Source organism: Ciconia boyciana, chromosome 3, assembly GCF_034638445.1.
Source record: "Ciconia boyciana chromosome 3, ASM3463844v1, whole genome shotgun sequence".
NCBI classification, from domain to species: Eukaryota; Metazoa; Chordata; class Aves; order Ciconiiformes; family Ciconiidae; genus Ciconia; species Ciconia boyciana.
The window spans coordinates 41,710,922-41,735,064 of NC_132936.1; the positions used below are offsets into that span (position 1 = coordinate 41,710,922).

Here is a 24,143-nt window from a genome sequence, read left to right on the forward strand (position 1 = left end):
CCCTGCATGTATACACTTTGTGTAAGTTACCACTGTAAGATAACAGATACCCCATAGCTTATACAGGTATTCAGTCTCCATAATCTTTACTACTTGTCTGTTTCCTCCATCTCACTCAACATCAAATTCTTTTTCTTATTCTTGCCTGCCACCACTCTCCTTTAAACTCTGAATGCAAGTTTCCCTTTTCATTTGCTCCCCTTGGCAATCCAAGGTCCAGAGATTTTTTTTAAATGAATGTTATGACCCTGAAAATCATCAAAAGTGAGGCAGTGAATCTGCAGATGACAACCTTTACTACAGAAATTTTCAGAATGCCCCGAACTGCAGTAATGAACAATGCCAAGTTTGGATTTCCAAAAGGTACCAAGACACAGGCAGGAAGAGAGAGGTACGACCACGCTTCCCACCTTACAAGGTTCTAAATTAACTCTGTTGGCTGAGAAAGCTAATATAGCAGCTACTTTTTAGAGGTCAGTGAGAGCACATAAGTGCATCTGCAGTCAAAAAGCACCAGCAAACAAATCATTAGGTCACATAACTAATAGGATGGTGCATAATACAGAAATAACGTTGCATCATTATACAACTTATTGGTATCCCCCTCACCTGAGATACCACATGCACCAGCATTAATAGGGAAGTCAGTTTTTGAATAAAGGAGATAATGGTAATACTATGGAGCATGGACAAATGCACAAGAAGTGGGGAAACTGGTCTAATTTCTCCTAATAAAGTATCATAGTTTAGACTGAGTTCAAACTTTAGTTTTTCCTGTTTTATAAATCAAGGATAAAGATGCCTTTAATTAATTTAACAGATGGCAAATTCAAAACCAATGTAAAACTACATTTTCTATCTAAAGTATTATTAGACTGTGAAACTCTGCAACAGAGCTGGTAAAACCAAGAATTTAGCAAGGTTAAAAAAGACTATCCAGTTACAGTGTTTTTCTTGACTGCCTTCCAGGGTTTTAATTAAGTTAGAGTGCTGTGGGGGTTTTGTTTCTTTATTTCTAAAAGGATATTAAACCTTACGGGTTAAATTTGAAGTCATCTTGTTATCATTATTTGACCTACAACAAAGGGTAAATTAATCTACAACTACTATATACGGAAGAGTTCTTATAGTGCATTATGATGTATCTGGTGTAAAACAAAAGAAGAATTGTTAACTAGCTAGAAAAGATGTGACCCAGTAACAGAATCTGTATACTAACAGATTTATTTTAAATACTACATTCTCTTTGTTTCACCCAAATTTTAATGATGCTAAGTGGTCAAGTACATATTAAAGTACATTTCTACATTAGAGGGAGGAACACTATTGGAAAACAACTGTACATTATAATGTTCTGATTACTTTTTTTAAAAGCTATGAGATTAATGGAACAAATTATACCTCAAGCTTGACTGAACTACTGCATTCTATTATTATTATTATTATTATTAATTGCAGATATTGAGCTTCAAGCTTGCTTGAACTTGTTTGACTCCATTCCTCCTTCACAAATTTTTGTCTGAAAATATCTTGGAGATTTAGAGGGAAATTCATGCCTGAAGCAACGGGCTCAAAAGAAAAATGCAAAGCAGCAGTTACACAATGGTATAAGGAAGAAAAACAAATGAATTTAGCATCAGATGACAAGTAGTTACATTCCTTCTTTCCCCAAGCAAGAGAACCATAATATCTGTCATGGAGGCCCATAACGTAGCAGTCACGAAAAGAGTAGCACAGCTTTGAAAAAGGAGGTTCCCTTAACTTTGAACTGATTTATGCCAGAACGTATGCTGGGTCAATTTTGTCTACATCACAGGCACAAGCCACCGAAGAGCACAACTGCCATTTGTGCTCACAGATTACAAGATCAGCTCCAAGGGAAAGGGCTGCCCTAGATATGTCTATAGTGAAACTTTACAAACTGAATGTCATTCTTCCTTGAATAAGCTTAAGCCATTACACTTCATGTATGTGCCCGTAATCCCCCCAAGAGAACCAGCAGCACAGGACACGCTGTTCCACTATTAAAAGTGGTCTGGGAGAAAGGAAAATAAATAAATAAACCAGTAATCACCAATACTTGTCGCTTGAACATCAGGTACACATGCAGGCACACCATTTATCTTGATCTAATTAGAACATTTTAGGATTACAGTTGAATACTCTAAGATTAGTATTCATAGCACAAGCTACATAATAAGCATTTTAATGCATTAACTATTTATAAATAAACAAAAGAGCTTGCTTAGAAGACAATCTGTCCAAATATTCAAATAGTTATATATGAATAATCAGTTAAGTAGTACTTTTCAAAGAGCTCAGAATTGTGACCATAAAACTTCGTGAGCTGTCAAAAGGCTTCAGAACTGTGAAGCATCAAGCCTGCTACTTCACAAAATATACTTTCTGTATGGTATCACATCAGCAGTGCTCCTTAAGCAGTTAAGAAAGGGACACAAAAACAACAGCTTCCTTCTACCACTTATTGTCAGAGTCTTGACACTGTTCCAGGCACATATAAATGAGAAACCACAACGTAGAGTAAGAATGCCTTCTTTGGCCATTTGAGTCAATTTGGATGCAGACTGGGGATGACATGTTCTGTCACACCTATTGTGTGAATCTACATTGATTCAATGATATAAAAAACCTACTTCAGGAGATGTAGAAGCAGCAAAGTGATATGGATGTGCCTTAGTAATAAATAAATAAATACATAAATACACAAATACACCTTCACCACGACCCCCTAAAAAAACCCCACCCCAAACCACCCACTCTAAATGCAGCATTAAGATAAAAAACAATTTCAAGCTAGCCCAACAGCTGTGAAACTAACAGACCTGGGTCTATAATATACAACTCTACTTTAAATAATACTGCCTTGTGGGGACTTCTTAGGATTAACAATGTTTATACCCAATAGTTCCAGATATTAGTCTAACACCTTATGACACACTGTGCTGCCTTGTTTGACCTAGAATCTCTCAATCAAGAGACGCCTCTCCTGGTTCATAATCGATATAGTCAAACAGAACTGATGAGTTATCTGGTGATGCCCATGAGCCTGGCTACCAAAATCTGACAACTCCTTTTCTGCTGTCAGAGTCAGTCTGCTAGCCAAAGTCTAGGCATGCTCTCATTCCCTGTACAATAGGTAAAAAAGGAGAAAAGGACAATATGCGCTTTAACAACATGTCAACAGGTGGAGATGATGAGGCCACCTTGTGCTAGAGCTTCTTCATCCTGAGCTAGAATGTCTTTTCCTTGAGATAGGGGACATGCTAAATATGCTGAAAGTGCCCTTAATCTTACCTCAACTTATCAAAGTTTTATTTTTGCACACTCAAATAAAAACTCAAGTAAGCATAAACTATTCATGGGTTCTAATGCTATGGGAAACAGGCTGATATCAGTCTTGTAATGCTAAATTTATCGCCCAACACAACTATAAGGGATAATTATGAAGATGCAGAGTGAGCGAAGACTCACATCTCAGCTACTAAAACCCCAACTTCCTAGTCTCAAAACACACCATTCTTGCCTCCCCATCCCATCTTCTCTTCCCCTCCTACCTAAACACACAAAATAAAACCATGAATTAGGCATCTACTTTTTCAGAAAATGAAGAGGAATGCTCTTTAGAGTGCTTAACATCTATTAATTGCTCCTTTTAGCAATCATTAGAAAGGCAGTTTATACATTATAATCCAGAATCATATATGTGACCTTTATATACTTCTGCAGAAGCTTGAAATTACGTTATCATTACACACTTAAAAGCTAAACTGCAGGTTGCTAACAACTGATTAGTACTGTAGTCTATAAAAGCTACTTACAGCTTTTAATCTTGACTGGAGGGGGGAAAAAAGCTTTATTACAACCATTTCAATAACTTTCACAACTTCAATTTCCAGCCAAAACATATGCTATCTCCAGTTAAGTATATTATTCAAAATAAAGTCAGTGAAATAAATCCCACATGAATTCCAGACTCATCCTAAACCACGGTTCTTCCAGCTGTAGAAGCAGAACTACAGAACTAGTTTAAAAATGGGCGACCTTGTTTTCCCTTAAAGAACTAGTTAAAATAATTATGAAGAAGGGCCACGAGGGACTATGCCATGTAAACAAAAATGCATTTCCCTTCCAAAGACCTTAAAAATGTAGCATGCAACAAAACAGTGCAGAGTTAGCAATAGGGGAATAGCAACAGTCACTCTACCCTTTTAACTAAGGTTTTTGTTCCAAGTCTTCTCTTTAAATACCATCCCATTTTGACAGTTTCATGGGAATAACAGAAAAACCCTTACAACTACTACTTTGAGATATTCAATGAAAATTAATATCAATCAATGAAAACAAATGTCTGAAGAGTAGCTGTCCTACACACACGAACGATGTATAATTAGCACTCAACGGTTGAGGCTTTGCCCATTGCTGACAGTTACATAAGCACATGATTTGAATAAAGCTCATTTAACTTGGAATACAAACCACTTGAGTTAAGCCCAGTTGTTCACAAAACCTGTCACTCCTATTAAAAAATCCATTTGGTCCTGAAAAGTCTGTTCGATACATGTCCAAACCCCTGAATATTTCTGTCCTTTAAAATTTCAGACCACAGAAACGTGCCGCAACCACAGAGGAAGGAATACACAGCATTACCAACCAATGGTGCAAAACTGATAAATACTTAAGTCTATTTCTTAACGTAAGTTGGGAGGAGGAGGAAGGGAAAGGAGAGGAAGGTGTGGTTTAAAAGCGCCCAGATGATTCTCATGTGGGTTCTCCACCCCATCCTATCATTAGGAGGCAAATGCTCCTTCCTGACCCCAAGACCATGAACATGTATAACCCTAAACACGACTAAATGACAAGACACTCAAAACACAATACATAATCATTCACTTATTCACTAGCCATCTAGGGTCAGAAAGTAAGATGCCCAGAAAGGGGGTATTCATACCTTGAGAAAAGCTCTTTACTCACAAATGCATTCCAGTGATTAACGGCCCTAAACTTTCCTGCTAGCACCATTTCCGAAGCCATCTGTCAAATCTCAACATCCTACATTTTTGTCCCCTTCCTCTAAATTAGGAAAGAATCCACTAACAATTGTGTAAACCTCCACTTCAGGCATTTTCCACTACTGGCCATAAAATTCCAGATCCATGAGAACCTGGTCATGTCATTTGTACTAATCTGAAAATCAATCTGTGGTTCCTTTCTCATTCCCAACAGAGTCTCCTTCAAGTTCAACTCCACATTAATATCTTTGCTCCCAGGAGACAACCTTTCCATTCTCTAGATCTGCTTTCACGACAAGCCGGTCTCTTGTTCTTAATAATGAGTTCTCAAGTGCATAGATTGGTTTTTTAATTGGATTAGTACTACTCTCCAATCTTCTCTGTCCTCCTTCGTTCTCGTTATTACCCCAACTTTCTCTTTAACCTCCTCCTGTCTCTCAGGGATAACAGTTTTTCCCTGAACCCATTCAAATATCTCTTCTTTAATCCTTTGCAGACAGGCTACCATTCTTCTTCCTTGCCACCTAATTTTGGGCTAGTTTCTTTTACCTCTTAATTTCTAAAACAAAAAAATCTGCTTCTCAGTTTTCTCCATTTTTTTAGAGCTGTTCTTTAGCAATGATCACCTTTTCACAAGTTACTCTTGTCACAAATGACTTTTGGATAACTTTTCATATTAGGAATCTGCAATTTCTCAGTTATACGTGTTAGCTTCATCTCATCATGTAAAGGATCAAAGAATAGGGAAAGAAAAAAGTATTTAGCTATGCAAATTCAGGGAGAAACTTTTACCTCGTCTTCATTACATTTTAACAACATGCATGAAAAGTTATCTTAAAACACACCCGGTAGACGTCCTTCAAGTAATGGTCACAAACATGTTTCTGAAGAGGCTGCAACTGCCAATAATTTTAAAGTTCTCAACAAAAATAGAAATTTTCTTCAGTCTGTACAAACAGCTAAACTAAAGAAACCTGGGAAGCTATCACAAGTTTGATAATATAGTAACTTACATGCTTTGGATAAATCAAAATTATTTGATTAATAAACACAACCCAAAAATTTCGCCACCAGTTTTATCAGTTAAGTGTAGCTTTACTATTTTTATTTTGTATTAGGATACCAACAAAATGAGAATTATTTAGGCAACAGGCCTTTTTTCTAAAATGTAATTTGCTAATCATGAAAAAAATAATTAACTTCAGAGATGTTCCTAACTATTTTGTTACAAACACCTTTTAGACAATTAGCAGCAATTCTCAAAGAGCTGCTTTACATTCTGTATCTACTTGTTTGCATTTAGATATCTGCAAGCCATCAAATTTGCATGAATATTTTTCAAATATAATAGCCTTTGGCAAGAACTACCTGTTCTACATTTTTTTAAATAGCTGCCTTACCATAATTGAACAGCCATAGTATTATGATCATATTTATTATTTTTTACTAAAACTGCATGTGTACAGATGTGAAAAATAAAAAGGTACTCATACAAATGCAGGAAAATAATTTACGCCCCTTAATAGCTTGCATTTAGTTCAGGTCACATTTTACCATTATAAAACCTAGCCCCGTTTGATTGTATTAATTTGAATTATTCCACAGACATTTTAAAACTTTTTATTATTCTTAGTGGTAACGGTCTTTTTTTCAAAACTGGTGTCTCATTACTTTACCAACCCTACTCCTGTCTGAACATTCAGCTCCACTCATTAGCACAAACATCTGCTACAAACAGTATTAATGAGATACATATCAAGGGATACAGCAAGCCGCTAACCACCTGGGTTAATCACTTTACAGTACAAAGTTGATAATACAGACTCATACAGTATGCCTTGAACATACTGTTACAATTATCTTATTCAGATAGCAACTACTATTTCGAAAACACAGCACTACAAAATTGGATACATTTGTAAAGCCGTACATACCTTGTAGCTACTGTTAACATACAACGTGTATTTCATCTCAACAAAGCCAAAAGGCATGATTTTAGTAGTGGGAAATTTGCCCTTTGGATTTCTGTGCCTTATGAATAGATTAGCATTAAAATTATTTTTAAGACACCAGAGATTTGACAACTGTTTCAATAAATACACAGGATAGAATTCACACCAAACCAGTCAGAATAGCTGCAGACTTAAGTGATTTATTTTTTTTTAAATAATAATAATTTAAAGCAATATGATTTGAGAGGTGTTTTTCCCCAAAACAGAGTTGCATATAATATTTACATACACGCAAATAGCTGGCAAAAAGGAAATATTTGTCCAAAGAGAGCCAATGCTAAGTAAGCTTCAAAGCTCTTTTAATTTAAAGTTCGTTTGTCTAAACCTGAGATGCAAATGTACATACCTTTACACATAGGCATTTAAAAACAGGAGGGGAGAAGTATTTGTACACACTGCATTTCCCTTTGGAGCGAACACGCTCCAGAAGGAAAGCTAGAGCGAGAACAAGGACGTGTGCCTTGCTGATGCTCATGGAACAAGGGCTCTGGAGACCAGGCACAGAACAAGCAAGACCACGGTGTAGGCACTAACTCCGCGAATCAGGACAGACTAAGCAAGGGTAAGTCAAAACATTTTGAACTCGGGGCTCCAAGAGAATGGAGGAAGATGAGTTTTGACTCAAACCAGACTCAGAACCCACACATTTACAAAAGTGTATAAGCTACTACTCCAGTAAATTTCACCAAAATATTTTATAGAATCACTGTCAAATAACTTAACCAATCAATTTCACTTTATTTAGTCAACACAAGATGATAAATAATGCTCTTTCATTTAGGGAAATACTTTCTTTTTTAAAAAATTATGGGTAGAAAAATACAACAATACTAAGAAAGCAAGAAAACATGCACTGTTCTACCGCTGAAAAACAAACAAACAAAACCCACCAACACAGCTCTTAAACCAGAAGGGTGAAAGTTCAGCTCCAGTTGAAATTAGGAATAGCAAATGCCTTTGGAGAAAAGTAAGAGTCCTCAATGAAATTACTGACACTACATGTCAGTTAAGATAATCTACAAATAAAGGCTTCAGCCATGAAACCTCTAGAGAAAACTACTGCTGCTGGAATAAAATGCAGGTATTTAACAATGGTGAAAATTAAGAAGTTTGGCTAAGTTGAGCAAATATTGCTATTAACTGAGATGAGAGGGTTTCATTTAAGTGAGAAAGTATAATATAAAGTTATTAGTTAAACATCTGCTTTTCTGTAAGTCCAATCAGATCGATGAAACAGCAGTGCTTTTTTAAGCAAAGAGAGAGAACAAAACAAAACAAAGGTATGCAAGCCAAATAATACTGTAATAGGCAAACCCTAGACTGCTGCATCTAAATCACACTTAACAGAATAGCTTCAGAGATATTTGATGACAGGGGTTTCACCTCCAGATGAAGTAAGCAGGGGATCCATAAATGGATCTCCACTAACTGATGTCTTAATATTAAATTCAGGAAGGTCACGCCTGTCAACACAAGCATTCAGAATAATTAATGAAAAACTGTTTAATTGCATATGGAGTCCAGATCGCTAGAGAACAACAAAATAATTAGAAGCATGTCCAATGTAAAAACTGCCATAGTCATTTTTCATTGTTGGTTAGGGTAGCTATCATGCACAGTGTCTAAATGTCCAAATAATAGCTCAGGTTTTCATCCTTAATCTCTCTTTCACAACATTCCTTCAGCTGAATTTCATTAACACTGGATCTCTGTAGCACCATTTTCTTCTCCAAATATACCTATCAGCCTGTGTATGTCCATAATTAACTACAAATTATAATGTTTCAAGAAAATTTAAAATAACTATTTAGTTCCCTCAGTTTTATTCTTCATCCATTCTGTTTTGTCACCATTCCAGAACTCTAAAAACACAGGACAGAATGTCCAAAATACTGAAAATTCCTACATTCCTACAAGAAATTACACATGCACTTTAATTTCTTTCACAAAAGGCAGTCTTCCAGGTCCGCTACTATTTTCTATATAATTATTCTAGTATTCAGAATGTATGCATCCTGTACATTTGAGTAAGAAAATAAGAATATTCCATAAAACTTCAATTTTCCAAATGAATAACATAAGATATGACAAAGATATGACCCTTCATATTGAAAGTACAAAGAAAGAAAGAAATGTGGAAAAATAGCTTACAACCCTGCGGAATAGCACTAATTGTAATTTTACAGCATCTCAGTATTTGTTCTAAGACATACCAATCTGTATTAGCTAATGACCCATGATTTTGAACAGATTATTCTTCAGTGGCAATGCACACTAGAGACACTGCAGATGAAGCAATTTTTTCCTTTAATATCAAATGGCCTTCTGTATGAAATTATTTTAAAAACAGAATTATCTTCTGCTATTACTATTTCTTGAAGTAATAGGCTTAAATTATACAAAAATGTTTCCATAAACTGTCTTTAATACATACTAAAATACTAGTGTAAACCAATCCCTAAAACAAAGGTTTCCTGAAGGACTAAGCTGTGAAAAAAGGCAAGGATTACCCATATCTGAGCTGCACAGGACATTAACACTTTGTAAACATATTTTCATAGTTATACAAGTCAAGTCCATGGGCAGTATATCTGGAATGCAGATTAAAAGCATAATAAATGCAAAGACTCCCATCTGGCTCTTTGCATGGTCAGTTTAAGTTGGCTGAGTTTACTTGTTTAGGCTCAGCAGCTTTTGAATGCACTGTACTGCTCTGAGAATAAGCCTGGATCTCTCAACACCATGTTTCTGTAACCTCGCACCCTGAGAACGCCTGCATCACGTTACCCAAGTGCTTGTGCATACAGTCAGCCAATGTTAATAAGCCAAATATTCCCACTCATTTCTTAATGCTTGGATGCCATACTGAGTGCAAGCTTACTTTGTATTTTCACACCATGCTCTGCCCAACTAATAAACCCTTGAAGTACGAACCACAGATGAGACACACCCGAAGGGTTTTTTTTATAGGAGACAGCTTAGTTCTGGCTGAATTGTGCTGAATCCTGACTGACTCCATGTGGAGCCACTTGGTAATCCTCATAAGACACCCAGTTCCCTATATTTTCCAGGCTTTTCATTATCTAGGATACCCCATTCTATTACTAAAGATAACACACCTAACAAAATAAAGAATGCAGGGAAAACTTCAGAAGACAGCCTACACTGCTTGTTTATTTAGTATCAAAACTTTACTTTGTTATCTCAGCACATGGAAGGGAGAATGCTTTCAATCGCACTGCTAAAACAAAACTTCTTTTGCCCCTATCTATACACAAAACCAGTTAACCAGTCTGAAAACAAAAATTCTTACCTCCTGTTTTTCAAAGCATATATTTCATTCACACAACTGATGCATTCCAACTTGTACATGTGTGAACACTGAACCCTTTTGCTAGTCTAAAGCACCATGCACAAATGAGTATAACAGTCCTCCTCTTACCATGTGTACGTTCATTGTAATTGAACGTTTTCTGATCAAGTCAGAGCAGGTTAAAAATCTATTCATTTGCTCTAAGTGAATAAAAACTAAAGTCATTCCCCTTAGCGCAGATTACAATTGCTTAAATACTACTGTATGTAAAGAACATCTTTTAGAAATAAAAAAAATCAAGATACTGAAATGTATGAGATGTGTCACACAATTCAAATTCTTCCTGTTACTGAGACACTATTGACTATGATGTAAGAAATTGAATTATTAATTACCTCAAGATAGCACCCACAACAAAAAAAATGTGATCTAAATGCTATGAGTACCATAGGTTAAAACCATTTCCATTAATATCTGGGATTCTTGATTTTAGTTTTGAAATCAGAAACACTAAAGAAAAACAGAAGGTTAGAATATCAATCCCCATTGATGATGATTTCAAAACCTCAAGAAAATCGTTGTAATTTCACAAATGTTCCAACCTATTAAAAATATTCAGTCCTATGAAAATAAGTATGATTTTGGAGGTTTGGAATTTTACTCAAGAAAGATTTGTTTCTATCAAGGGCCACAGTACCTCTTTGCAAGAGTGCAAGGAAATGGGACACCTAACATTTGGGGCTTTATTTCAACGTGAATAGCAAATACTTTTTATACCTCATCCAAGCTGCTGGGTGTAGAGGCAATAGACCCTGCGTGACATGGCTTTTTCATACGAGACAAAGCAATGAAAGGATACCCAATGATACCAGAGGCACATGTTTAGACAACTGAGTTTCATGCAGTTGAGACTGATCTGTAACCAGTTACTATCAGAGAAAAAAGTGTTTTGCTATTCTGTATTTGATGATGTATGGCGTTTCTCCTACTTTGAAATGCTAACATCAGAATACTGGAGAAATTCAATACAACGATGCATTTCAAACCAGAAATAACAACACTGAAGAGGTTCAACATATCAATCCAATCAGGTTGTAGTCTGTTCTACAAAAAAGTCACCCCTACAATGAATGTAAGAGAACTGGTGAGGGAAGATGAAACTATTGACTCTTTGACTGACCAGAACCTCAAGTTTGAACAAAGGATCACAGTATGAATAAAAAAAAAACTATGCAATTTCTAATACTAGCCAGCTTCTGAAGGATCAACTAGAAGTTTTAATTTAGCTTTTATAAACAAATTCTTTAGCTTAACAAACTCCTACTGTTATCTAAGATTATTCTAAGACCTCAGTGGCAAGTCTTGGCTGACAGACAGACAGGGGTTATGGAGAAGAATAAAAGTGCATAGATTTAACAGTCAGTCTGCAGAACAGCTGCTTAAAAGAAACTTGGCCACAAACTTCAGCAACATTGGGTACCAAGACAGCAAAAAAATTAATCTCTGGAGTCAGTTTTGTTGTTAGAATATGCTTTGTCCTCTGTACAAGCAAATTCACTTTCCTGAGAAAATACAAACCGTCTACCCAATTTACCAAGTGTTTCTTTTTCATTTAAAATGAACTTACCGAGTGCCGTCTGCTTTCCAGCTAACTTTGTATGGCTTCTGCTCCAAAAATTTAATATTTTGCTTGTCCATGGAAACAGGCTGTGCTCCAGGGAATCCAGACCTAAAAAGAATGAACTATGTTTATTAACGTTCTGCAATAAATAGTCACACAAGGCAATGCATTTTTTACATTAGAGTGAAGTAACAGCTTGTACCAGACTTGCTGCAAGGTTAGCTTTGAGTTAGAACATCTTCTCCAATCAGGTAATTTGCAAGAGGAATCGAATGCCTATCTGATAAGAACAAGGGTATTTGTTTATGACAAAACACTAAATTACGTGGAACTTCAAAGTTTTAACTTTGGAGGAAGGGATATGTGAATTCAAAATTACAAACACTAGAAGAACTATAAGCATCAGCAAGTTAGGAAGCACCGTGAGCAACTCCCTGGATCATCAGCTTTGGAAAGGAGGAGGTGGGAATCTGAGACATTAAAATCAACATTCTCATTAACATTGGACACAAATCCAAGTTGGCTATAAAAATGAGTATTATACCTCAATACTGAAGTGTAATAGCAGTTGTATAAATAAATCTACTGCTTGAGCAAGCACTAAATTTTACACAAATGCATGGACTAGACTACATCTGGAATTTGCACAGCAACAATTCATCTGAAAACATTTTGTTATCTCAATGGAAAGCAGTTCTAGAATCAACAGTTGATCATTCCGTTTCACAGTACGATGCAAGATCCTCATCTGCTTCACTGTTGAGTGTTTTTGAGGCTTGCATTTTTTTATTTTTAAACAATCCATCCAAAAATAGTCACCTTTGTTCATTCTTACAATGAGCTGTTTCCTTCTGCAAAACTAGAAACATAACACTTCTTTCTAGACAGTAAAAATAAACAAGTTCTAAATGTTCTCATACCCTTCCCATCCACAGAACTGCTGACACTTTTGCTGTATTCCTCCTAACTTTGGTTGTGTTGTCACCTGGGTCACATATTTAACTGTTATTCCTTCCAAGAAAATTGCACCCTAAATAAAAAAAAAAAATATATATTTAAGCCTTCATAAAAGCAGATCAGAACATGTCAATACAAGGTTAAGTCTGTTTGTACAACTTGACCCTCACAAGCAATACTAGCTTAAATATTCCTTAAAGATTTACCCCCAAATACCAAGATACATCAGCTGAGCTTTGCCAGTAAACTCTCAGGTGAGCCATATTACGAACCCAGGAAATGAAATGAGTTCCTTATGGGGGAAAAAATACAATAATAGTTTAAAAAAAATTTTAAAAGGAGGTAAATGGTAAGGGATAGGCACTGTTTAGCCAATACTCTCAAGAAAGTTCCCACGTCAAGCTACAGCATCAGTCTGACTCATTATTTTTCATTTGTAACTAAAATGTTTTTATTTAAAAAGAAAGTACACTAGTATCAATTATTTAGTAGTAAATTGGTCACATATGGAATTTGCAGGGATCAGATTAATCATCCTTAGTACACAAAATACTATATAATAATAAGGTAGTGCAAGACATCTATTTGTGGATGAGAATCTGAACCTAAACAGTATTGTAAGCCTGGAGCAAATCACTCCAGGCTTACATTAAAGGTCACAAAACTCTTTCTGGCTTTGTGACACCACTTTGAAGTGTGTCAAAAAGTATGGCCTCAAAATAAGTAAACGGGAAACTAAGGACAAAATTGACCTATGAAATGTTAAATAAAATTTTTTAATATACATAAATAGTATTCCTAGACGAACAATTCAGTGCTTTCCTTGATTCACGGAAAGTAAGAGCTGCTCACTAACAGTAGAGATCTAACCTGAGATAAACATAAGTAGCTTGGTAATTAGTGAATGAAAGTCACTGGGAAACATCTTTAGACATGAGGTTTTGGGTGGGCTTGTTTTGTTTTTTTTTTTTAAACAAAAATCTCAGCAGATGAAGACATTAAGTCCTACTTTTCTCCCTCCAAATCTGAGATGCATGTTTTCAATTAAATATGTTAATTTTGTCAGATCTAGATAGTAATTCCGGTACAAGAAGTGCAATTACATGGATTTCACCTCCACCTGCGTGACCTACCACATTATACATCTCAAAACTTAAATTTACACTGTAGGGAAAACAATTAAAAGAATGAATGTACTTAGGCAGCAGCAAACTTAAAGGGTTCTCAGTTGATCTAGGACAAACTTCTTAACAAAAGAGAAAACATAAACAGCTGGTTTGTAACAAAATATTTGTGTAAAAAAATACTTGCATAATTTTATTCTCAGTCTAAACCAGGTTACTAAAGTGGAGGTGCTATCCTGAGTGCCACAGAAAAGCCTAAGTAGAGATCAATAAAAGAATACTGAAAATAAAACTCTATAATATATATATATAAATAATATATATTTATAATATAATATAATATATATGATATAACAATATATAATATATAAATAAATAATATAATAAATAATATAAATATAAATATAACTTGTATATTCCAGAAAAAGTTTGATGCCGAGTGGAATAAAACAAATTCTGCAAAACAGAACACATTAAAGCCACCAGGTCTACAAAGCTACATACTTAAAGATTTCTACAGAGATCCCAAATCAACTAGACTTATTTCAACAGCATCTCAAATAAATTCTCAATGCAGACTAAGAAGATTAAAGCATGAAGTTCCACCTGTTGACCTATGAATCCTGAAAATTAAGATACAAATATTTCATATCTCTTCCCTAAAATGCTTGAAACTTGCCTTAACAAATCTAGCTGCATACTACTGATGAAAGGAGCCTTTTTGCTCCCTTCCCTTTCCACACACCGTAGCACTCATCTGTTCTACTCTTGAGCAAGTCTAGGAACTAAGTTGGCAAAAATAACATCATAAATTAGTAATTTTCTGCCAAATTAGTATCTTAAACTAGCTCACCATAAGATGAGTCAGCACTAGTGCCAGCACAAGGGAAGCAGAAGGAACACAAGGAGTGCAGGGAAAGCAGGACTGCAGTTTTCAGTACAGCCTGCATTTAAGATTGGCTCAGTTGCATCACCAAATCATATTCCGAGAACAGTACATCCTAAAGAAATACACTAGTTCATAACCTTAATTACCTTAAGCTCTACAGACTTTTGGTGTGTCACTTATCCCACATTATTTACATGGGCACTAGCAGGTGCAACGGCACACAGGTGACTGCACGAGGGAGGCAGACAGCTACACATGCCTGGCCAGCATGTTGTCTGAATTCTGAGTAAGTGGTTAAGAGCACCACGACATAAAGGAAGATGGTTGTGCCTTGCTTCTCAGAATAATGGCAGAGTGCGATGGCAGTACGACTGCTAAGATTAAAGCATAAAGGCAGGCAACAGGAAAGATTTTCCAGAAAAGAAAAAGTCATAAACATGAAATTGGTGCCTGCCATTTGAAAGTGCCTCTTGCAGATTATCTGCCTCAAGCATACTCACTAGCTAAGGCACAGCACTGCGAAAACAAGGTGAGTCACTTGGGCACCCGTGCTTGGCTAACTCAGCGCTCCAGGTTTCATGAGGACATTTCCTTGGATAAGGTGTCAAAACCGAGCCAGATCCATGCACTTTCTGCACCACTGTTGAGCTAACAACCCCCCGTGGAAACAGGACACTAGAGAACACAGTGCAGAGATGCCAGAGCACTCAGCTCCTCAGGTCCTTAGCGCTGCTACTAAGCCAAGAGTTATAAGCCCTAATGGATTCCAAGGTAACTGCATGCACTTAGTATCTACACTCTGCACAACCTTCACACCATCTGTACTAATCAAGCTCTCCCCATTTGCCACCATATTCCTCCACCCATCGCTTCAGCTGAAGAAGTGGCGATGTGTATCATCTTGTGTTGGTTCAGATCCCAATCATCTGGAAGAGTGGGAACAGCCCCAAATGCACACATCCCTGACCCTAGTGGCTATCACCAGGCCTGGGTGATAGCCATCTTCAGCTACTCAGACTTGACTGAGTGCCAATATGCTCAGAGACTGCCTTCCAGAGGACAAGAAATGTTCCAAAAACGTGTCAGGAAGAGAGAGAGTCCACATCTAAAAGAGAGGAAGGGAGAGCTAGGGAGTTACACCGATCAGCTTATCAGCTTACATTTAATACCTAGAAATACAGGACCAAATCACAAGAACTGCCTCTAGGCACGTACAAGCAAAAAAGATACAACAAAATCATACTGACTGTCACTCAGTAACAACAGTGTTCAACTAATCATTTGGTTTTGGTGATGAAACGGGCTTCACAGAATCGGGAGAAGTAGGAAATACCACATCTTTTGATGCTGGCTTTTGTCTTGGCTTGTCTTTTCTTTGCTTGTCTTGTTCTCATAAAGGAACTCAGAAAACATGGGGTAGATGTAACTTCTATAAAACAGAAGAGCAACCTGTTTCAAAACCAGCTTCAGAGGAGTTAAGTGTTTCACTAACAAAATGGAAGAATATACTGAGGAGGATCTGTGGGGTCTGGTTTAGGTATAAGAGAATTAATTTATTTTCCCTAAATTTCCTATCAGCATATTCTTATTTTTGTGACATCTGTGAATTTAGTAACAGGGATACAGACTGTGATGGCAGCTTAAGAATTCAGTGTTATCCTGAATTTTAAGAATGGGCTGGAAAAAACACTGTGCAATTCTGTATAAACAAAGTTCTACACCTAGTAAGGAATAAGCAATTATACAAACACACACTGGTAGATAATTAGAGAAAAAGATACCAAGGCAGCAAGAGACCAAAAGCTGAATTAGTATTATTCTGTCTTGTAAAAGGCAATTATATTGAGATATATAAACAGAAGTATTAGCCTTAAGACATGTGAAATTAATTCCTCCCTATTAAGCTCTAGGATGGCCTCAACTAGAGGCTTGTGTTCAATTATAGGCACTACAGTGTCAGAAAAATATGAGTCAACATGACAGAATACAAAGAATGACAAGAATGGTCAGAAGTATAAAAAATACGGACCACAGGGAAAAAGTGAACAAATTGGCATTTAATGTGGAGAAAGAGAAAGCTAAAAGGAAATGACACCCATATTCAAGTACATAAAATGCTGCTGCAACATCAGAAATTAATCTTTTTCCCATATCCATAAAGACACCCATGGGCAGAACAATAAGTACAGGGCTTAAACTTTGTCAAAAAAAAAAAAAGGTTAGGCAGAAAAAAAACAAAGTCACTAATATTTAGAATCAATGTACTTTGATAGTTAAATCATAAATATTATCCTCACTAACTATGTCAACCACGAGGTTTAATGGTTTCCCTCTGTCTCGCAGATGACCACAAGACACCTGCACTCAAAATAATGAAAAAAAATCATTAACAGCTACCATCTCTTCCAGACTGTTTGAGATGTAACCATCCATTTTAGAAGCACTACATATTGCACCCTGTAATGCCTGTGAAATACGCAGCTTACATGGGACTAGAACAGATGGCATTCCTTAATAAACAGTAAAAGATCTGGTTGACCCATGAAAAGTTTGAAGGTTCTGGCTCAGAATTGTAACTTTTTGTCCTATTTGTAAAATCAAGTATTTTTCCCCTGAAGATTTTTTTTTCCCAAAGTGAGATTCTAAGTGTCAGTTAATAATGTTGCTTCGATGCTACAATCATTATGGCATGCACTGACAAAGTCAAAAAGTGTTTGGATTTCCCGTCTAGCATCTAAGACTACAGCAAACAGATTTGCTATTACCTGTCAACTACATTCGAGTGATGACAAAGGAAACTGTAATGGCATTATGTTCTAACCATTCCCACAGTTTCTGTAGTGTAGAAAAGAACGGCTGTCAAGACTTTTTGACATCAAAATACGGAAGTTTTAGCAAAAGATGTTTCAGTAAAGTTTCTCACACCCAAGATGGAATTTCTGAAATGGACAGCATGCTAACTTCACTTCACAGGCTAGGTGGGCAGTTGCTTCTGACTATTCATTATCCTAGCAAGATGCCTAGGAGGTGTCTCCTTCTCTACCCCTAAACTTTTCCTCTGTCCCCACAAAGATTTGGGTCAAAATGAAATCATTTCAGAACACCACTATCACCACAGCCATCTCTAGTTTGACACTGTCTACCCCTAGGTGTTTAGAGAAAGAGTCAAATTCGAAGGCTGAAAACATCTGCTACAGGAAATCAATGTAATGCTGAAAATTTAGCCCTTTAGACAGTAAAATAAGAAAATCTGAGCAAGAGGTATTTACCTGATAATCATTCCCCCTGTAGACCGCATATTTACAAGGAATCACAAATAGATTGTATCCATCTCTACTGAGTTAAGAAGCAGTCCAATCTGCCAGCCAAGAACCATGGTAAAGAATTCTCCCCGTTCCTCCTCTTCATGTCAAAGAATGTTCCTCCAGAGCTGCAAAACTGAATTATACGAATATGCATATTAACTAGATTATTCTTTCTTTCATAAATTCTCTAACTCATAATTAACTTTTAGTTATTAATATGCTTATTCGTATAATTTAGCTTCCAGCTTTCAAAAAACCTATGGTGGCAGATAAGAAAAAGCCTGGGAAGCCAGTATCGTGATTGCTGTTAAACAAACCAGTTTAGTTTTATACTTGCTGAAAAGAGGCTGTCATTGGACCTCGCCATCACACCTCATTTGCTAATGCATCAAAAGGCAAGTCAAAAAAACAGTTTTGAAGTTCCAGCCCAAATAAATTTTTTTAGGTATCAATGTTTTACTGCAACACTAATGGAGGAAGCGGCCATATCACTGAATATATTTTTACTACAGATTTTTACAGTGTGGGCAATTTTTTATTCCAGCTGATGGACTATTTGAAAGTTTTCAAAGTTCATCTTGCTTCTTTGGACTAGATTTTGTATTGCTTTCAGGCTAATTTCTTCCATACTCCATCTGTAAACCATATTGAGCAGCTGCACTAACAACAAAATGCATTTTTGCAGCATATTTCATATGAGGATTTCCAAGTGTTTGCAAACACACACACCTCAGCACACAAGTAAAATAATTCAGCATTATGCAAAAAGAACTGAATCTATTTTTGCACTCAGCAACATTCTCCCCTACTTTATCTGCAAATAAAAAAAAAAGAGTCAGGAATCTGGAGAGAACTGAGTCATTAGTCTGCAGATGATACAAATATATTCTTTGTACTTGAGTATTAGTTCTGTACTACGGTAACTACAGTAACTTATTTCATCGAAATTATGCAGATGTATGTCAAAATAATCACAATAAGTGATCAGCCATATTTATTATCATTATACAGTTAAGACAGCTTTGAACAAAGTATAATTTCAAAGCTGCCTCGGGGTTTTTAAGCTCATATTGCTTTTTGCTAATCCAATTCTCAATCCTCCCAAATTTCCAAAAGTAAGAATATTTACCAAAATGAGCGCTGAATTTAAAAAATTCTGAATTTCATCCACATGACTACAAAAAATAAGTAAAAACTGTTTACATATACCCCCCATAACATTTCACCTCTAAAGATAGAGTGAATAATTAAAAAGCGCTTTACTATCTCAACTCAAACTTTAAAAAAAATTGTTATATTAGAAAAATTTTAAGTCATTTTTACAACTGGAATAGTTAAGGTGTTGAAAGTCAAAGTTCAAAGTTCATACAGGAAACATAAGAAAGCTTGCAATTAATCTACCAGTTTTTCCTGGTTAGAGACCCTACTACCAGACCTCATTTGCAAGAGCATTGACACTTGTACAGCGTGTATTACGTATTAACTGATAACTATGAGTTTATGAAATAAAGTTTAGCAATTAGAATAGTAAGTTCTTAACCAAAAATACCAGTTTTAGGCGTTCTTTTCTCCTCTTGCCAAAGGAAGAGCTTGATGATCCAGGTTCTGATTCTTGGCCTCCTGTTTTACCATTATCATCGTCCTCCTCTTCATCGTCATCAAAGCACCATTCTGGTAGCTCAGGTGGTGACGGTGCATCATCTTCATCTCCGTAACGACGAAATAATTCCTTCAAATAGTCACCTTTATAAATACCTGGTGGTCTAGCCTGAGCAAAAGTAGCCACAGCAGCCTCAATACTGTCAAATAAAAACTGAAAATTACTCTGGATGCTTAATTTACATGTTTTAGTCATATTATGCCTTATCAAATATAAGATTCATTGGGACTGAGAATTAAAACAAATTCCAAACTGGTAATTGCAAAAAAATTCATTATATGTGAAACATCATGCTTAGATCAGCCTGGCAACAGTTGATCTTGCACAAGATTCTGCTTAATTATGTCGGCACTGCATATGTTCTCAGAAGTAACTGCAACTTGCACTGCTTCATCTCCTTATTGTAGCTAATAGTGGTCTGCTGGTCACCTAGGTAAAACTTTTATTATTGCTACAGAAAAGGAATGGGTGACACGTAGGTAAGTACTTAAGGACTGAATGAAGACCAAAAAGACCAAAGAAAAAAGACGAACAAACTTAATGAAGAAAAATGCAAGTGCTGAAATTCAAATATGGCTACATTTTCCCCCTAAGAATTATCTTTCCTTTCATGAGAGGTTTTGCCATCTCACTGGGAAAAAGCATCCCAATCTTTTGAAATTACTTCTCTTTCCAGAAGTTTCTCATAAAAAACTGTAATTCAGAAGTCTTTTATTATGCAGCTAACACTTAATCTTAAGTGCTTTAATAAACTGGAGACTGGATCACAAAAAAATTAGAAACCAAAATTAACAGTCACGCACCTTTACTAGCCAACTGGAAAGCACTCCAAAATATACAACAGCGAGCACAGCACAAGGGTTTTATTGTTGCTATTTTCATAGATCCTTTTTAAGATAAAACACTGGACATAATTCTGTCTTCAATTTAGCATGGCTGCACGGAACAGTTATGCTCCATGGATCAAAATTTAGAAATCTTGCTAAATAAAAGAGAGGCGAAATCACAAAAGGTACATGCCTCTGTTAGGCTTCTTGACAAGCACATAGTACACGCTGTGAAAAGATTTTTTTTCAGATAAGAAAATAGCCTGCCAAGGGAACAAGGAAAACATATAGCTAAAATGGAAAAAAGAATTTAAATACAAAAGGCATTTTTTGTCTGATCTGTACAGTATGGGAAGGAGCCTGAGAACTTTATGAGGCAAACTTCCCTCAGAATAGACAGAAACACTTCCTAAGAACCAGTAAGTTCGGTTCTCTCTTCTGATCTTTGGTAAGAGCAGAAAACAAAACATTTTCCAGAGTGAGACTATCAGATGGTCAGTCATCAGATCTCAGAAATGACAGTTTAAGAATCTGAGTTATTTAGAAGGAACTTTCTTCCCCATTCTGTTTCCTAAGACTCCTAATTTCTTCCTCACAAGACATTTTTTATTTTGGTATCTTTCTTAAATGGTTTCATATCTTCTGTAATCAATGCCATTGAAAGGACAAAACAAATCAAAAGGGATGGGGCCTGAAAGATGCTCAAATTTGTCTCTGATGATATTAGAAGAACTCTATACTTTTCTGGAATAGATGGCAATGAAAGCCAGAAGAGGCAGCACAAATTTCAAGCACAGAAACCTAGCTGAAAGAAAATACGTTTTGCAAGTTCTAGAAACATAGCAGTCTTTGGGAAAAATGAGTTGTGAAAAAGAGAATCAAGTAAGGTTTCTGATCACTAGCTGGAGAGTTTTCAGTCTGGATGACCTTTCTTTAAACTAACTATAAAATACATCTCAGTATTCACAATACATCAGCAGCACTCCTATAGCATATGCTTAAGGAATGAATATGGATGGATTTTTCCATCAGGAAAATCTTATTTCCTCACCAGCAAACAACAGTGCCTTATTTTAAAGAATGATACAGCAAATTGGATTTACCTTGATACAATGCTTATCATTAACTACCACCTTGCCAAAATTCATTCTTTTGCTGTCTACATTTTTCCCTACCAGGTGATATCTGGGTGTTCTGTTAAAAAAATCTGACAGAGATGAACAAACTTGATATAATTAACTATCTGAATGAAGAAAAAAAAAACAAAAAAAAAACCAAACAACCCATGGCTGTTAAGTTTTAAGGCTTTTCCCACAGAGGTTTGAGAATAAAGAGAAGCTGCATAAAAGCAGAAGATTCAAATAGGTTCAAGTGCATTTCCTCTTCAGAACAGAGGACCAATTCTGAGTCTAATTATTGCATGCTGCTTTTAAATTGTTAGATCAAAAGCATACAAATTTGCCAGTTCATAGGAACAACTAGAATCATGCTATAAAGATATTTGTATCTGTGTCTGCTTCCTATACTCAGCTAAGATTCTGCCAAGATTTAGCCACCCACTACTAATGGTGTTCTGTCTCCATTACTCCACTGTCTTTATTCCAAGTTTACTAACAGACAACAATGACCTAGTTCTTTGCAAACAGCTTGCACATACATGCTAAGCACCAAATAACTGTATGTCCAGTCATAAGAAAATGCTGCAACAGGAGCAGAATTTTCTTCACTTAAAGGATGCTACAAGAAATACCATCAGAATGCTTAAGAGGCTTGTTAAGAAACATGCCTTGAGGCGGGACCCCACCAGAAAGGAAATAGGGTTTTGTGAATACTACCAAACATGCAAAAGTCATGCCCACCAGCGTGGTACAGCCAATTTTTTTTTACACTGAAGTTATCTGAAAAAGATCACTACTCTTTATGAGGGCACCAACATTTTTAAATCACAAAAAACCCAGGTGAGTCTGTATAGAAGAACGCTGTAGACTGTAGTCAAACAACAAGCTGGAAACAAGGACTTTGTCTCCCCCTGACCCTTCAGAAGCAAGCATGTCACTCTGCTATTGCTAACAGCTATATGCCATAGCTAATCTCTTCTCTTCAGAACTCAACCAAAAAAAGCCTACATGCAAACCTACATGAAAAAGATGAAAAAGTAAGAGAAATAATCTTTAAGGCATCACTGAACTCTACATTCTTACTGAAAATGTGGGACATGCCACGGGAAAGAGACACAATACAATATATACACTCCTAAAAGCCCACACACAGCAGGTACAGCTGACTTTTGACCTACCCAACCTGGAAAGCTTGCCTGAAACAGGCTAAGCTACCAAGGGATGATATAAATAATGTTAATATAGGTTGTTTGCTCAAGATTAGTACGCAGTTTTAAAATAACAAAGTGAATACATTGGAATAGCTGTCAGAACAATGAAACATACTGAAGATGCCTTTGGTCACTCTCCACAAATCCCTAGGAATTAACATTCAAAGTTACCTCCAGTCCAACTTCTCAACCAAAAAGGCACAGATCAGAAATCCGGTTCTATTGAAACCATGTGTGCAATGGACACCTAGACAAGACAAGAAAAGGGCATAATCATTTGCAAGTAGTTTTAACAAACATGCTTTAGTTTCACAAGTGTGTTTTTGGATCCTTCTACCTTCATCAGTAACGTTAAAGAGTTACCTTCCTTCCCATCAAGGTAGCCCAGATCACGTAAGGTACATAAGCCTAAAAAGCAATTTATTACATTATTTCTGCAAATTATTAGCAACAAGAGTACAGGATACTTCAGTTTATCCCAACTCAAGAGCACTAACTTAATGCAACTGAAATATGGCTAATACAGATAAGATTCAAAATATTTTTTAATGACTGCTCACGAACACAATACAATCAAATTCAATAATTGTGCTTTTAGTGGATTCAACAAGCATTACATTCATTTCACACCATCAGGCATAAAAATAATATCCAGATTACCCTACCTCAAACTTGAAAGCGGTGTCAATAGACCACAATTCTATTTCAAATTTGCTATTACCATGCTAAGACCAGACTTACTAATTTTGAAAAAAACTACAAAAAGAAAACTATACAACAGTATAATCACCATGAATTATGGATCTTTTCTATGTAAGAAAAAAAGAATTAAGTCTTCAGCCTCTATTTTACTGAATTCATCCCCTAGTGAAGGGAGGGGAAGACTCAAATGCGTTGGAACATTTTTTCTCTCAACGCAACAGCACCATCTAGTGATAAACAAACCAGACTGAAAATTTGTGCTATTAAAAATGTGAAGGATTCAGGCAAGATGTCGCCTCTTCCTCATACTGCATTTTAAATTAGAAATATCAGAGTATTAAAGTTTCCACTAACACCAAATGCAATTATTCTTA

General features: G+C 36.1%; 1 protein-coding gene across 3 annotated transcripts in view; it reads right to left on the reverse strand.

Moving 5' to 3' along the window:
- RNGTT (RNA guanylyltransferase and 5'-phosphatase) overlaps positions 1–24,143 on the reverse strand; it is a 192,475-nt gene that overhangs the window by 150,090 nt on the left and 18,242 nt on the right. For all 3 annotated transcript variants that reach the window (XR_012041408.1, XM_072855446.1, XM_072855448.1), the window contains 4 exons: positions 23,239–23,314; positions 19,801–20,050; positions 12,897–13,006; positions 11,983–12,084 (listed from right to left, as the gene is read on the reverse strand). Coding sequence is in view for 2 of the 3 variants with exons in the window: in XM_072855446.1 (XP_072711547.1) it covers positions 11,983–12,084; positions 12,897–13,006; positions 19,801–20,050; positions 23,239–23,314 (538 nt within the window). In the remaining variant the exon portion in view is untranslated. The remainder of the gene's footprint in view (positions 1–11,982; positions 12,085–12,896; positions 13,007–19,800; positions 20,051–23,238; positions 23,315–24,143) is intronic.